A 13,667-nucleotide genomic window follows, 5' to 3' on the forward strand; every position below is an offset into this window, starting at 1 on the left:
TCATCCCCACCTCTAGTCATCTCCCTTCTGTATTTTCATTCTCCTCAGTAATACCACAGGAAATATAAATAACCACAGCCAATCTTAAGCTGCACCCCCTCCATTTCTTCTTTATGGCCTTTGGTTCTTCACTCTGTATTACAAAGTACCGTGTCTTTGGGGATCCTTAGTTACAGACAACAGAAATGGTTCTGTTCTGAATTGCCACTTCACCCAAAGCAATAGCAGCTCTTCCTAGAGACAAAGAGGTGTGCGCGGAGACTTGCGGCCACTGAATGCCAGTGTCGATCCAGCAGAGGTCAGCAGCCGAGCAGCAGCGTCTTCAGAAAAAAGTACTTGTCTTCTTTGTCTCAGAAGGTCCCTTCACTCCTCTCCCTCGAAAATACCTTATGGCTGGCAGAAAAAAGCATATATCCTTGATTTAGCAAGCATCTCTCAGTACATTTTCGCCTCCATGGATTTCAGAATCTCATTTTCCAGAAACGAATGGCTGTCCTTCAGCGGGCAGGCAGGGTGCTCGTGGCGCACACGGGCTCAGCACTTGGGCTCTTTCCTCTCCTGCCTTCCTTGAGTAACTGTGGAGAACTACACGCTGTGCTTCCCACCCTTTGTAATGCTCAGGACGTTCGCTTTTTTCTTCCTGCTTTGGGCAGTGATTTGTAGTCTGGCTGCAGTGCTGCTTCTGATCTCCTTCCCTCCTCATTGCTCCCCTTGTCTCTCTGAATTGCTCTCCCTGTCCTACTTTCTTTATTTGAGGATCTGTGTCCAGTTTGGTGAGGGAAAGTCGGTTGGAAAATTGAGAGGAATGCCTCTGAACTGTTAAGAAATCTTATTCACCTTTCCTTCTCAGGGGTGTGACTCTGGTATGATGATTCTTGATATGGTGTCAAGACTTGTATACCTGTCCCTCCCAACATCCAAGGGGCACACATTCTTCTGGAGACCTGAACCGAATCTCGCTGTAGTCTTGCTGGCTTTCTAAAGTCTTCCTTGTGTATTCAGAATTATAAACTTAAACAACAGAAGCAGTATTGTAACTGCTTCAACAAAGACTTAAAAAAATAGAAGGAAAGATAAAATAATCTTTGTGAAAACCAGAGAAAATGCCCGAATTGTTTTAATGCTGTTTTAGATCTAAAGTCCTTTTGTTAGTTTAGTAATATAAAATTTACTGTTGTTTAGTGGCTAAGTCGTGTCTGACCCTTTTGTGACCCCATGGACTGTAGCCGGCCGGGCTCCTCTGTCTGTGGGATTTCCCAGGCAAGAATACTGGAGTGGGTGGCCATTTCCTTCTCCAGGGCATATTCCCATCCCAGGGATTGAACCTGTGTTTCCTGCATTGCCAGATGGGATTCTTTACCACTGAGCCACCAGGGAAGCCCATAAAATGAATTATCAGCTTTTAATTACAGAAAACTGTATTCAATTTTAAGAACATAGTTTATTCACTTATTACAAATTTGCTTGAATTTAGTTTTGTAAGATCTTACATTTTCTTACAAATGTTTCTGTTAACAATTTGCAGTTATGACTTTATCCTGACATCGGTTGGTATACTGCCATTCAGTTCTGACATTTACCACCTGGCGTTAGATGCCACACGTTAAGGGCTCAGATCCTCACAAAACTGCCCCTACTTCAGAATGTGGCCACAAGTGGGTTTCCTCGGCTGCCCACACTTCTGACCAACTGGCTGTAAATTTGGGGGGGGACCCATGACCCCTTTGAGTTCAGTAATTCACTAGAACAACTTACAGAACTCAGCAAAGTACTGTACGTATAAGCACAGTTTTATTATAAAAGATACAGATCCGGACCAACTCAATGAAGAGATACATAGAGTGAGGTCTGGGTGGGTCCTAAAAGAGTTTTCCCCTTCTTTCCCTGTACAATCCAGGTACCTAGTCCTCCTAGCATATCAATCTGTTCATCAACCAAGAAGTTCCATTGAACTTCAGGGTTCAGTGTTTCTATCAGGATTTCATTACGATGGCACCATTGATTGAATCATTGGCCACTTGATTAAACTCACCCTCCAGCTCCTGTCCCCTCCCCAGAGGTCCAGCTGACCCTCTAGTCACATGGTTGGTTTTTCTAGTGAGCAGACCCTGTCCTGAGTTATCTCATCTCTTAACATAAACTCAGGTGTAATCCAAGGAGCTCATGAATAATGAAGGCACTTCTATTACTTGAGAAATTCCAAGGATTTAGACAAAAGCCAAGTTCTTTATTATTTCATAGACCTACCACCCTTACAAAAGAATTCTTGAGTATCTTAGTTTTAGCTCTTTTTGAGCCAAGTTCCAACTTTTTTCCTAACCTCAGGACTTCTGTTGTTTTCTATTCTTGTTGTCAACGGCAGGCAATAAAGATTATTGTTTCTAATTCTACAGAAGTCAGTTACAGGGGACTGTCTACCAGTGTTCATTCCACTCTAAGTTCCGTAAAACTCAAGGATACGATTATGTCCACTAACCTCTAGATTAGTGATTCTCAGAATTAGCTGCTAAGTATTTTAAAAAATAAACCTACTGGGTTCCTGGCTCTCAAGATTCTGATTCATTTCAAACCAGAGTCCAGGGTATCACTTTTTTGAAAAAGCTTCTCTGATAATTCTGTTGAACATCTGCAGTTGGGAATCAGTACTACCAGACTTTCCCTGGTGGCTCAGCTAGTAAAGAATCCGCCTGCCATGCGGGAGACCTGGGTTCAATCCCTGGGTTGGGAAGATCCCCTGGAGAAGGGAACGGCTACCCACTCCAGTATTCTGGCCTGGAGAATTCCATGGACTGTTTAGTCCATGCATGGGGTTGCAAAGAGTCAGACACGACTGAGCAACTTTGATTTTCACTTTTACCACTAGACCAGCACTGTCCAATAGAAATATATTGGACATATATTGCAAGCCATATATATAATTTAAAATTTTCTATCGGGCATATCTAATAAGAAACAGATAAAATAATAATTTTTTGTTGTTGTTGTTGTTGCACCACACTGCATGGCTTGTGGGATCTTAGTTCCCCAACCAGGGATTGAACCTGGGCCTTTGGCAGTGAGAGAGCGGAGTTCTAACCACTGGACTGCCAGGAAATGCTCAGATAAAATTACTTTAACATTTTATTTAACCCATTGTATCCAAAGTTTTATATTAATATGTAATAAAAAGTTATTAACCAGATATTTTCCATTCTTCTTACTAACTTTTTGGAATTTAGAGTGTATTCTCTGCTTCCAGCATGTCTCAATACAGACCAGCCATATTTCCAGCACTTCCTAGGCACATAGTCAACTCAACTGATCAAGAATTAATTAGGGCAATCACACTGAGTGCTCTGTTTTATGTTAGTGGTAGTGCCCCTGGAAGAATTTTTTTTTTTTTTTTTTTTTTTTTACAAACTTTTATGTTGCTTATTTTGTAAATGGTTACAGGAAGCATTCACTTCTGACACTATAGATATACTACAGTATTTTATGCATGTTTTAAAAATTATTCAGTGAGAACATAGAACAGGCATATGAATATACACATTTTACATATCTAATTCTAAATTATTTTCCTGGTGGCTCAGATGGTAAAGCGTCTGTCTGTAATGTGGGCGACCTGGGTTTGATCCCTGGGTCGGGCAAATTCCCTGGAGAAGAAAATGGCAACCCACTCCAGTACTCTTAACAAACCAAAAATTCTTAGGGAAAAAATTACATACATTCTTTAACCAGTTTTTTGCATTTTCTTTCCTGATACTTGGTCTTCCCATTCCTAGCCAGGCATTCCTTCGAAGTAGACCAGACCTATCCAGAAAGTCCTTGGGAGTATCTTTCTATGCTGTATTTTCAAAGCAAAACACAGTCTCTTGTTGTGTATGGGGTCATCTTGTGGAATTCCATTCCTGTAGTTTGTTTTTGACTAGCGATTTAGCCTCTGTGGGTTTGGATGAAACATGGCTCTCTGTCTGCAGACTGACAACAGCAGGGTATTTTTTCAGGAAAATGCCCTAGAGGCCACTTGGATTGAAGGCCATGTCTCATTTGTACATGTTTTGATTATTTAGAGAAGTAGGCAAAACACAAGCAGCTGCCATGGCAGATAAGTGGAGCAGCCTCTGAGAAGAGAGAAGACACCCCCCTCTTTTTATTTTAGCATACTTGGGCAATTAGCATGTGGCGGACATGTTTGGTGCCTTTTTGCTTAGATTTATTGAGATACTTTGTATTGCTTGATGTTTTTCAATATTAAAATTTTTAAAAAATTTTATTGTGGAAAGAACATTTAACATGAGATCTACCCTCTTAAATTTTTAAGTATATAGTATATTACTGACTTTAGGTACAGTATCGCACAGCATAACTCTCTGGCTTATTCATTTTGCTGGACTGGAACTTGTTTGACATTTAATTACTGTGTGTTTCAGTATAATTTGACTGTGTTTTTTTTTTCTAATACACTTCTCAGTGTTAGGAAAGGCATCACATGACTAAACAGTCATTTAAAAGAAATAACCATTTCTTATTTCTGTGACCTTTCTTATCATCCTTCTTGCTAGGTAGGCTTCACTAAGGTATATTATCTTCTTCTTGCTCTTCCATGCAAGAGTTCCAATTTTTTTTGGGGGGGGCGGGGAACTGTAGTTGGAACTTATTTAGCATGCTCAGGTCTTACTCACCAGTGTCCAGGTATTATCCAGTTTCCCTTTACCGAGGGAAACTCCTGGCTAGACGTACCCTATTCTTGTTAAATTCCCTTCTTAAATTCCTGACTTAAGCATAATAGGAAACCAGTGTATATGGAACACCTACATATATGAGAAATGTGTGTGTTTTCTTCCCTCTTTATCTTCTTAGCAAGTAAGGACTATGTCTTATTGTATGTGAATTTTTTTTTTGAGGGGAGGAGATTTTGGATTTTTTTTTTTTTTTTAAGGTAATTTGTAGTCTTTCGGAGAGAAATGAGTGGGTTTCTTTTAGTCATTTTCTTGGTGCAGGCGTAGTCATGATAGCTGATCCACACTGAGAGAACATTTTATTATCACGCAGACTTTTAGGGCTTAATTCTTTTGTCTAAGATTTCATCAGGCCAGCTCTTCATTGAGTTCAACCAATATTTTGCATGGATTAATCCTAGAACTCAAACTGCTATCATTCAGTATTCCCTTTTCTCTGTCTATTTCCAGGGAGGCCCAGAATTTAGACTCATAGGTGTGTGTGTATGTGTGTATTTTTTCTTATTCTGAATCCATAGTTCTATCATTCTCTTGTGCTGGTGATAGAAAAGCTTGTTACACTAAAGCCTCATCCTAAATGTGTTTTTGACGATTCATCGAATCGTTTGACATTCACAATTTTACTTAGCTTTGGACGTATTAAGCAACTCAGAATAATCTGGAAACAAATAGGCTCTTTAGGCAGCCTGTGTATTTCATCTTCTAAAATATAACTATATTTATGCAAACATATGTAAAGTATATTATCCCATAAACTCTATAGCTCTGCATATGGCTGTGCATATTATGACAGTCTGAGAGTATGAAATTTAAAACTCCAAATGATTTTCATAAGTAATACCTATTAGTGAACACAGTTCGTTTTTTAAAACTTTTTATTTGTGATTCAGATAAGAAGCATCACAGTTGAATCAGAAGATGGAAATACAATTTGTTGTGTATTTCTGTACAAACATAATGGGTGAGGACCGATTTCTTAGACGGAAATCCATGTTGTACGTTAACTTGAGTTGCACTGCACTTTCTCTGCTATTTGCTCCTTGTGAACTTGGCCCCCTGTGATAGAATGTTTTCATTCAAACACTTTCCACTTCTCTTGTCTCACATCCAGAAGAGATCGGCTGTGTTGTCCCCTGATAGCACGTTTCGGTCATGACTGTATTTAGGCTCTTGACACCTTCAGTTTCACTGTAGGTGGGTGGCCTCTGGACCTTCTTTTCACGAAGGAGGTTGTGAGGAAGTTTAGAAATCAGAGGCCCCTACCGTGGGACTCATCAGTGACCCATTGCCATTCTTGAGAATCCTGGTAATCTTTGACACCCAGAGATTAGAACCCTTCTTTGGCTTGTACTCAGAGACTCAGAAGCCGTCCAATTTGTAGCATTTTTTAGCAGTGGGAGCGCTTGGTTGTAGTTGGCAGGCCAGAATGAGCTATAAATAAATAAAACCCCTACATCTCTTGCTTCCTTCATTCAAGGGAGTCTGCTGATAAGATGCAAGCATCTGGCAGAAGGGAAGATTCTCAGCAGGTTTAAGTGCTTACCATCGTGCTTTCTGGTATCTGTGGCTCAGCTTCTGGTCTCTGCTGCGTTATTTTGGCACTCTAGGCTCGTAAGCTTGGAGAGTCGAGTTTAAAACTCTCAATATATCATTAAGGTAGCCCAAGGTCCCTTCTTGTCAAGGAGGACTAGCTGATTCCAGGGGGAAGGAAGAGTGGAATCCTGGGCACCTGTAAATCCCTGTAGTTTTGTGCTGTGGATTTGTGGCTAATTATACAGCAGGCAATAGTAATGTGTTGTAGCTCTGTTGGCAGACTCGTTTCGGAAAGAGCAGAACCTTCCAACAGGGCAAAGAAGGGGCTTGGAAGAGGGCTGCAGATGAATGAAACAGTGTTCATTTTACTGTAAATGAAAGCTCTGCCATGGAATTGGGGCATCTGAACAGCAAGGAGGTGGTCAGGGAGACGCCAACAGAAATACATGGTTCAGATGTGTTTTACAGCTCCTGATTCAGACTCTTCTGCAGAAACATAGTCACACAAGGAGACCACCACTGGTCACAGCCAGTCAAATTGCTCTTTCTCCGATGGTACTGCTGTTAGCAACCACTAGTAGGTTATTCAGCCGACCTCTTCTGATTCTGCTTTGCTGCCTGATTTCAAAAGATTTTCCTTATCCTGGCTCTGAGTCACAGCTTTATATAACCACTGCTTGTTTGCATGCATCCCCAATCATTTTCCTATAGGGTCTCCTTTTTTTCCCCTACAAGTTAGAAGGCAGAAGAATCAGGAACATTTTTATATGATACTAGATTTATGTAGGGCCAGCTCGAATTCAGCAAAATGAAATTCAGCTGGAAGGGATGGTAAAAGGCTCCGAGAACTTGTGACTGCCAGAGAAGTCAGTGTTCCTTAAATAAAGAGGATTCAGCCAGCCGGCAGCAACTCTGACTTTGCATTCATATTGAAGCAGGCTCTCCAGCCATCCTAGGCAGGCAGATCAATAAAATCAGAGGTGACTTAATGCTGAGGACCTCAGCATTCATAGGATTTCTCTTGTCCTCCTTTAAATTTAGTCTATATCGATGTGGAATGCTAGCCTCTGGAGCTGAGGTGAGAAAATGCCAGGTCTGGATTCTGGTTTATGACACTTTATTTAGCAGTGTCCTTGGAAAACATCCCCTTTGATTTCTCAGTTACCACATCTGTAAAATGGAGCTAATCTCCTGGAAGGAAAATGATTCTAATATTTTTCAAAACATAGTGAATGAAGATTCGTCATCTTAAGTTCTCTGAAGACCTAAACAGCAAATATCTTACAAATGAATTTATACTCTTTTTTTTTTTGTATTTGAGAATGCAATTGATTGCCCTGTCAGAGATTGAGCAATTTATTTTTGCATGATGAGTATGCAGTGAAATATGGCAGATTTTATTTTATTTTCAGCTATATAAATGGGATATTTGACTTATATACGATCTCCATGTTGGTTGTTGATTTATGTGCAGACCACTGATCAAGCTTTCTGGTATATCACAGTAGTGTGCAGTGTGCCACATAGGTCATTTTCTTAAATTGATCAAATAGCCCCTATATAGAGTAACAAAATATATAAATGATTGTTATGGACACAGCTAAGTATTTACTTTGTAGTAGAGAGTTTAACCTTCCCTGCTTATCTCCCCAACAGCCCCACAGATTCTTATTCTACCAAAGGGGATAAACTGACTCTAAACTTACCTCCTAGATGATCGATCTGAGGCCAGTCCTTTAAAGACTGGAGACATTGGGAGTTTTGTTCTTACCCCATACTGTGTAGGTGGTGCCCGATTCTATAACAAAGCAGCAGGGGGCTCCCTGTGCGAGCTAACGGATTGCTGATAGAGAAAGGGCTGTCTTTTTGTTGGTGGCATTCTTTTCAATTCAGGCGCTTTTCTGCTGAAAACTTGGCCCTCATCCTGGGAAGGACTCCCTAAGGGATTCGAGTGGAGCCACAGAAGCAGTGAGACCATTTTATTAGTGTAAGAAATTAGTTAACAGTTGAGAGAGATTACCCTGGTTTCTGAATCCCTGAACTCTGGATGCAAAGGACCCTGAGATGCTTTGTTTGTAGGGTCCTTCTCTCTGCACTGAAGTTTATCGTTTAGAGCCTGTGCAGGTGGCCTTTTTCTTGAGAATCCTTTATATCTTAAAAGGAAGACTTTCCTATATTCTCATTAGCATTTCCTATTAGTTTTCTGCTTCTGCTCTAGAACCCATGAGTGCTTGTTGTTTGCTGATGAGGACCAAGTGCATGATAACGAAGGACCTCTTGTAAAATGAAACCCATTCCCCCAAAGAGAGACTGAAAGAATCCAAAGAGCAAAGGTGCAGGCTTTTGCACTCAGAGGTTGCTCTTGCTGCCTTAGGAATCCACTCTGTGATACAGGTTTGATGCAAAGAGCATCGCTACTCACAAATCACGCGAGGTATACAGTTTGTGTGCAGTGATATGTCACAGCTCTTTATTTATATGGCCAGCTCAGTCTATTCTGCTCCTTTCACTGCCGTGGAAAGTGCATCATTTTCCTCCCTCTCTCCTCCTTCCCACATATCATCAGCACCACCCACTCTGTTCTGCCCATTAAGTCCTCTGTGTGCCAGAAAACCCCAACAATGATTAAATGCTGATAAAAGAGTGTTAGAAGGTTAAAATATCAACCAATCAACCCCCTTACAGGACTCCTAAATTGTAGGTGGTGAGTGTAACTTTTCCCTTTTACCATTGAAAATAAGGGCTTTTATTTGGGGTTTTTTGATTTGTTTGTTTGTTTCAGTTGAGGAAATGACTGATGTCAAATTAAAGGGGGAGAAAAGCATTGGTGGTAAAGACCAAAGATAATGCAAGAGACTTGCTTCACAGTTTCCATTCTTATCCTAGAGTTCCTCTCATGATTCGGAAGCATTCTCTATCAGGAGATTCTAGGGCTTGCCAAATCTAGGTAAGGTTGTATTCACGGAAGGCCCAGAGATTTTAAATGTTTAAATGTCAAGATTGCCCTAAATTAATTTTGTTTAAAAAATATTAATTTGTAACAGTTTAACTAGTCTAATCAGGGAATCGTTAATCAACACCTTCCTGCATAATTTTAGCTTTAAGCTCCTATAGCACAGAATACCTGTCTTTCCTACACCACCCCCAACCCCACCCCCACCACTCTACAGGAGTGGGGTGAAAGAGAACTAGAAAAGGTACTTGGGAACCCAGATTCCTGGTGTCTTTTCTCTAATTTAGAGGAGAGTTTTTAGGTTCCTCACACATCCTGGAAGATCAGTTAATGTGGGAAAGGCTGTGGCGTCAACTTCTCTGAACCTCCTTATGGCATTTTTAGTAAAACAGGAGCAAGTAAGATGCTCTCAGAATCTTGTCAAGAATTATACCTCATGTTGAAGCTTAAGATAATATACCATATCATACAGCTTCAATTAATTTTCATGAGCCTATCTTTTATCTTTACTCTGCATTATTTTTGGTAATAGAGCTATTAAAAAAAAAGTGGAAAATACACTTTGACCCTTTCCATCAACAGCTGCTGTGGTAAGGTAGGTCAGCCTCTTTGGAGGCACCCAGCGGGTAGAAGCGTAATGAGCACTTAACTATGTCTGCTGAAGGCCAGAGCCGCCACCCTGGGACTCCTCACGACGGGTCTGTATCTGCTCTGACAGTTCTTTTATTGTGGCTTTCCCTAACCTCTTGGTAACTAACTGTGGTTGTTTAATTACAGAGGGAACATCCCCACGCTAAACAGGTACCGTATATTTAGTTTTTTTCCAATTAAAAGCATCTTTTTTTGTAACTTAGTGAAACCAGGAGAAAAAAATAACACTTCATTTGACAAGCTAATATGTTATCTTTCTGCTCGGAGGTCCTGAGCTCCCCTCTGGACATACTAAACTATACTTTGTGTTTGGAAAACATGTCTTCAGCTTTTCTCCAGCCATTCAAAAAGCAACACTCAAAAAGTATGGACAGCTCCTGTCTCGCTGTGGACAGTAGGGGAATGAATCAGCTGTCCGATGTTCAGCTTTGCTGTAAACATCTTCTTTTGCTAAGTTCTCTGTCTAGTTTGGGGCTTTCAGAGGAGAAACCCTTATGGTCACTCCTATCCTGGCAAACTATTCCTCAGTTTTTCAATTTTTTAGTTTCTCTAATTTGCGCCTCCTTTGTGAGGAACGCACAGGCAGAAATAGCTGATCTCATGTTTTATCAGTTTGTTAGCTGTTTTTCTAAAGTGTTAACGATGCTATGCAAGTCAAGTTTTATCTCAGACCTATAATGAGTTTGACACTGGAAGAGTGTATCTAAAGTTTTGATGTGTGTAGCCCTGTGAAGACGTTTCCAGACTGATATAACAGAGTGGTACTTTTAATACGTTGAGTTCCTTCTGCTCCTGAACCCAGCAAGGCAACACAATGCAAGTTTGAGAGGAAAGTAATTCTGATTGGAATCCACCAAGTGCTACAGTTGGTGTTGAGCTCTTTGTAGATGACCAGCTGTACACTGAAATATGTATAGACTTGTGTTTATTTTGTGCCTCTCCCTTTAAATATTAAGTAATCAAAACTGGATATAGCTTTTATAGCCTCCAGTTTGGATGGGGAGAGGAAAGGGAGTGCTTCTGTTTGGTCCCCTCGTCTGCTCTTGGAGGGTAGGCTTGCTTCATTCCTGCCTGCCTTTAGCTGTCCTGGCCCAAGAGCGTAGTATCAGAGGAAACAGAAATATGGGTATTTTTCCCATGGGGTCTCAGTTGAGCGATAAAGATGCTTAACCCCATGCTTGCCGCAAACACAACCTGTTAGCAACTTCAGGAGTTCCCTTTAAGGGTTATCTGGACTCTCTTTCCTGTCTAACACCAGGCAGGTAGAAAAGATACAATGCCTCACAAACTTGCTCCTTTACTAAATACATTTGGTGATCCTAGAAAAGAGGATGATAGCATTTCTGAGTTTATACAGCTCTGAATCCCGGTTTCTAGTGAGCACCATGTGTAAGACTTGCTTGCCATGTGCTTCGTCTGTCTGTCTCATTCATGGTATCAGTGGTTTCCTCTCCCACTCTACCTTCTAGTCCCTGGTACTGTCAGAAGATGAAGTACTTTTTCATGGTCGTCTGCCAAGGGAATAAAAACCTGGAGTGTCAGTCTCTATAGTCTGTGTGAGCAACAGTCCCATTTATAAAAAATTCCGTTGCCATTTATAATTGCAACAGAGTATATTGCATTTGCAACAGAGTATTTGCAACAATATATACCCATATCTGGAGTCCACCTTGCTGGCGTCTTGCGCCCTGCAATACTGCAGGTGGTGCATTTGGAGATTTTTGAGCAGCTCCCCAGAGTTCAGGTGCCATTGCCATGCTCTGAACTTGCTTCCGCTCAGTATGCCGGTAACATGTGTCGGGAAGTCCTGGAGGCACCCTTTAGGGTGGTCCTTCCTGAGAGGCTGTCCTGATTGGCTGGGCATCACCACACTGTCCAGCAGTGCCTGTCAGTACGCACTGCTGCGGCACATCAAGGAATATCCAGGTTCATTACATTTTTAGATTGAACAGATCCATTCCCTTTGAGCATCTCCATTTATACATGTTGGTCCTGCTTACACATTCTTTGAGACGCATGCTCTGCCCTTTTGTACTCTGCTGGGATGAATTAAGGGCTTTTACTAACTATATGCTTACTTTGGTATAGAAACGTTTAAATATAAAAAAGGCAATTTGGCAAAACTGTTTCTCTTTCAAAAAGGGAGGAGCTATAATCCTTATGACTACTCTTCCCATCAGCCCAGTAAAGGAAAAGATAGATACCTCAGTAAAGTTCCTTTTATAGACTGCGACTTGCTTCTCTTTGATGAAACATGGGTTTTTGTGTCTGTGTTTTTTTTTTTAATAATGATTCACTAAACCATTCCAGATGACTTAGAGTTGTTGTTGTACATGTGGATATCTATCTGTGAATCCTTAATCTATTACAGTTCCTAGAGAAAAATACCTCCAGTGTTGCCTAGCTACCACTCACTTGGCTGGCTTACTTCCTTTTAAAAGAGAGGATGTTTGGGGGAAGGGGAAGATGCAGGATGGTTTTTCACCCCTATGTGCTCTTCATTCACTAGACATGTCATGATGTCAGTGTGTGAAAACCGCCATGTTATTATTCCTTAGGTTTTTACGTGGAGAAATTTATGGGGTGGTAAAAATATTGTTTGTGTGGAGGGAAAATCCCAAGGCAAGCGTTAACGTGAGTCTAGAAACATGGGCTTCTCCACAGTGGGTCAAAAACCAAACCTGCTCTCTGCCACCCGACCCTGTTTCACCTCTCTCCCAGCTCCTTTCCTCTGTTGTGGCTCTCCCAGTCCTTGCTCCTACCCTCCTTGTCTAACGCACTCGATTGAATTACCATTTAGAATGTCCTTCTCCTCCAACCTCAACCACTACGGCATGACTCACGTAGCCAGTGTCAGCGACGTGCTGCTGGACAACGCGTTCACTCCGCCGTGTCAGCGGATGGGCGGGATGGTCTCTTTTCGGACCTTTGAAGATTTTGTCAGGTAAGGCATCTCAGATTTCTGCGGAGTGAATAGAGGCTCCCGGATTAGCCACGAGCCCGCTAAGGAGATGTAGCCCTCACTGTTACATGCCCCAGGAGAGGTATCTGTCCTTCCTTTCCACTCGCCCCGTGCAGACCCTACAAGCCTCTACTTGTTATATGGGTCTGGTCAGAAGAAAAGGAACAAACAAAAACCATCTTTTCCTCAGTAGCTAGAAGAAGCAGCTGTCTGCTCTGTGATGAGTGACATGTCAGGAGAAATTAAACACAACACTAGAGTGAGCCCCACCAGAGACGAAGCATCTTTTGATTAAATGCATTCAGCGCCTATCTCTGGGTGTACCCTGACGCATTAGCCTGGGGCAGGGGTAGCTACCGTGGTCTGCCACTGCCCTAGCCCAGGCGCTCCCGTTACTTTAAGGCCGGTGGCGACAGCGGTGCTCGCAGCTTTCATATGAAGCAAACAGAAAGCACAGCCGCAAAGCTCGAGACTGTTCTTTTTAAAATAGGGTTTATGTATGCTTTAGTAAAGTTTAAGCCATCCATCCTCCTAATTTCTGCCCCATGGTAGAAATTCTGCATGTCCTCTCTAGCCACTGGTGATTCTGTTCAGTTGACTGCTGAGCACGGGATAGGACAGATGGTTCTTTCAGACAGAGCTGGCCATGGCAGTGTTCGTCTTCTGCCACTTCGGGTTTCTGCCCCTTTTCATGGTGGGTGTTTCTTTGGTATTTGGTATTTTTTAGGATCTTTGATGACGTGATGGGCTGCTTCTGTGATTCCCCACCCCAAAGCCCGACCTTCCCTGAGGCAGGTCACACGTCTCTGTATGACGAAGACAAGGTACAGTGTCCCTTTTGGGAGAA

The 13,667-nt window shown here is 41.8% G+C and overlaps 1 protein-coding gene across 7 annotated transcripts in view; it reads left to right on the top strand.

Annotated features, from left to right (window-relative positions):
* The window catches only part of ACACA (acetyl-CoA carboxylase alpha), a 288,741-nt gene that overhangs the window by 160,051 nt on the left and 115,023 nt on the right, over positions 1-13,667 (top strand). For 6 of the 7 annotated variants that reach the window (XM_025281124.3, XM_044939574.2, XM_044939575.2 and 3 more), the window contains 3 exons: positions 9,985-10,008; positions 12,659-12,802; positions 13,548-13,644. In XM_025281124.3, the coding sequence (XP_025136909.1) occupies positions 9,985-10,008; positions 12,659-12,802; positions 13,548-13,644 (265 nt within the window). The remainder of the gene's footprint in view (positions 1-9,984; positions 10,009-12,658; positions 12,803-13,547; positions 13,645-13,667) is intronic. The other variant, XM_025281122.3, reaches the window with a different exon arrangement.

Source organism: Bubalus bubalis, chromosome 3, assembly GCF_019923935.1.
Source record: "Bubalus bubalis isolate 160015118507 breed Murrah chromosome 3, NDDB_SH_1, whole genome shotgun sequence".
NCBI classification, from domain to species: domain Eukaryota; kingdom Metazoa; phylum Chordata; class Mammalia; order Artiodactyla; family Bovidae; genus Bubalus; species Bubalus bubalis.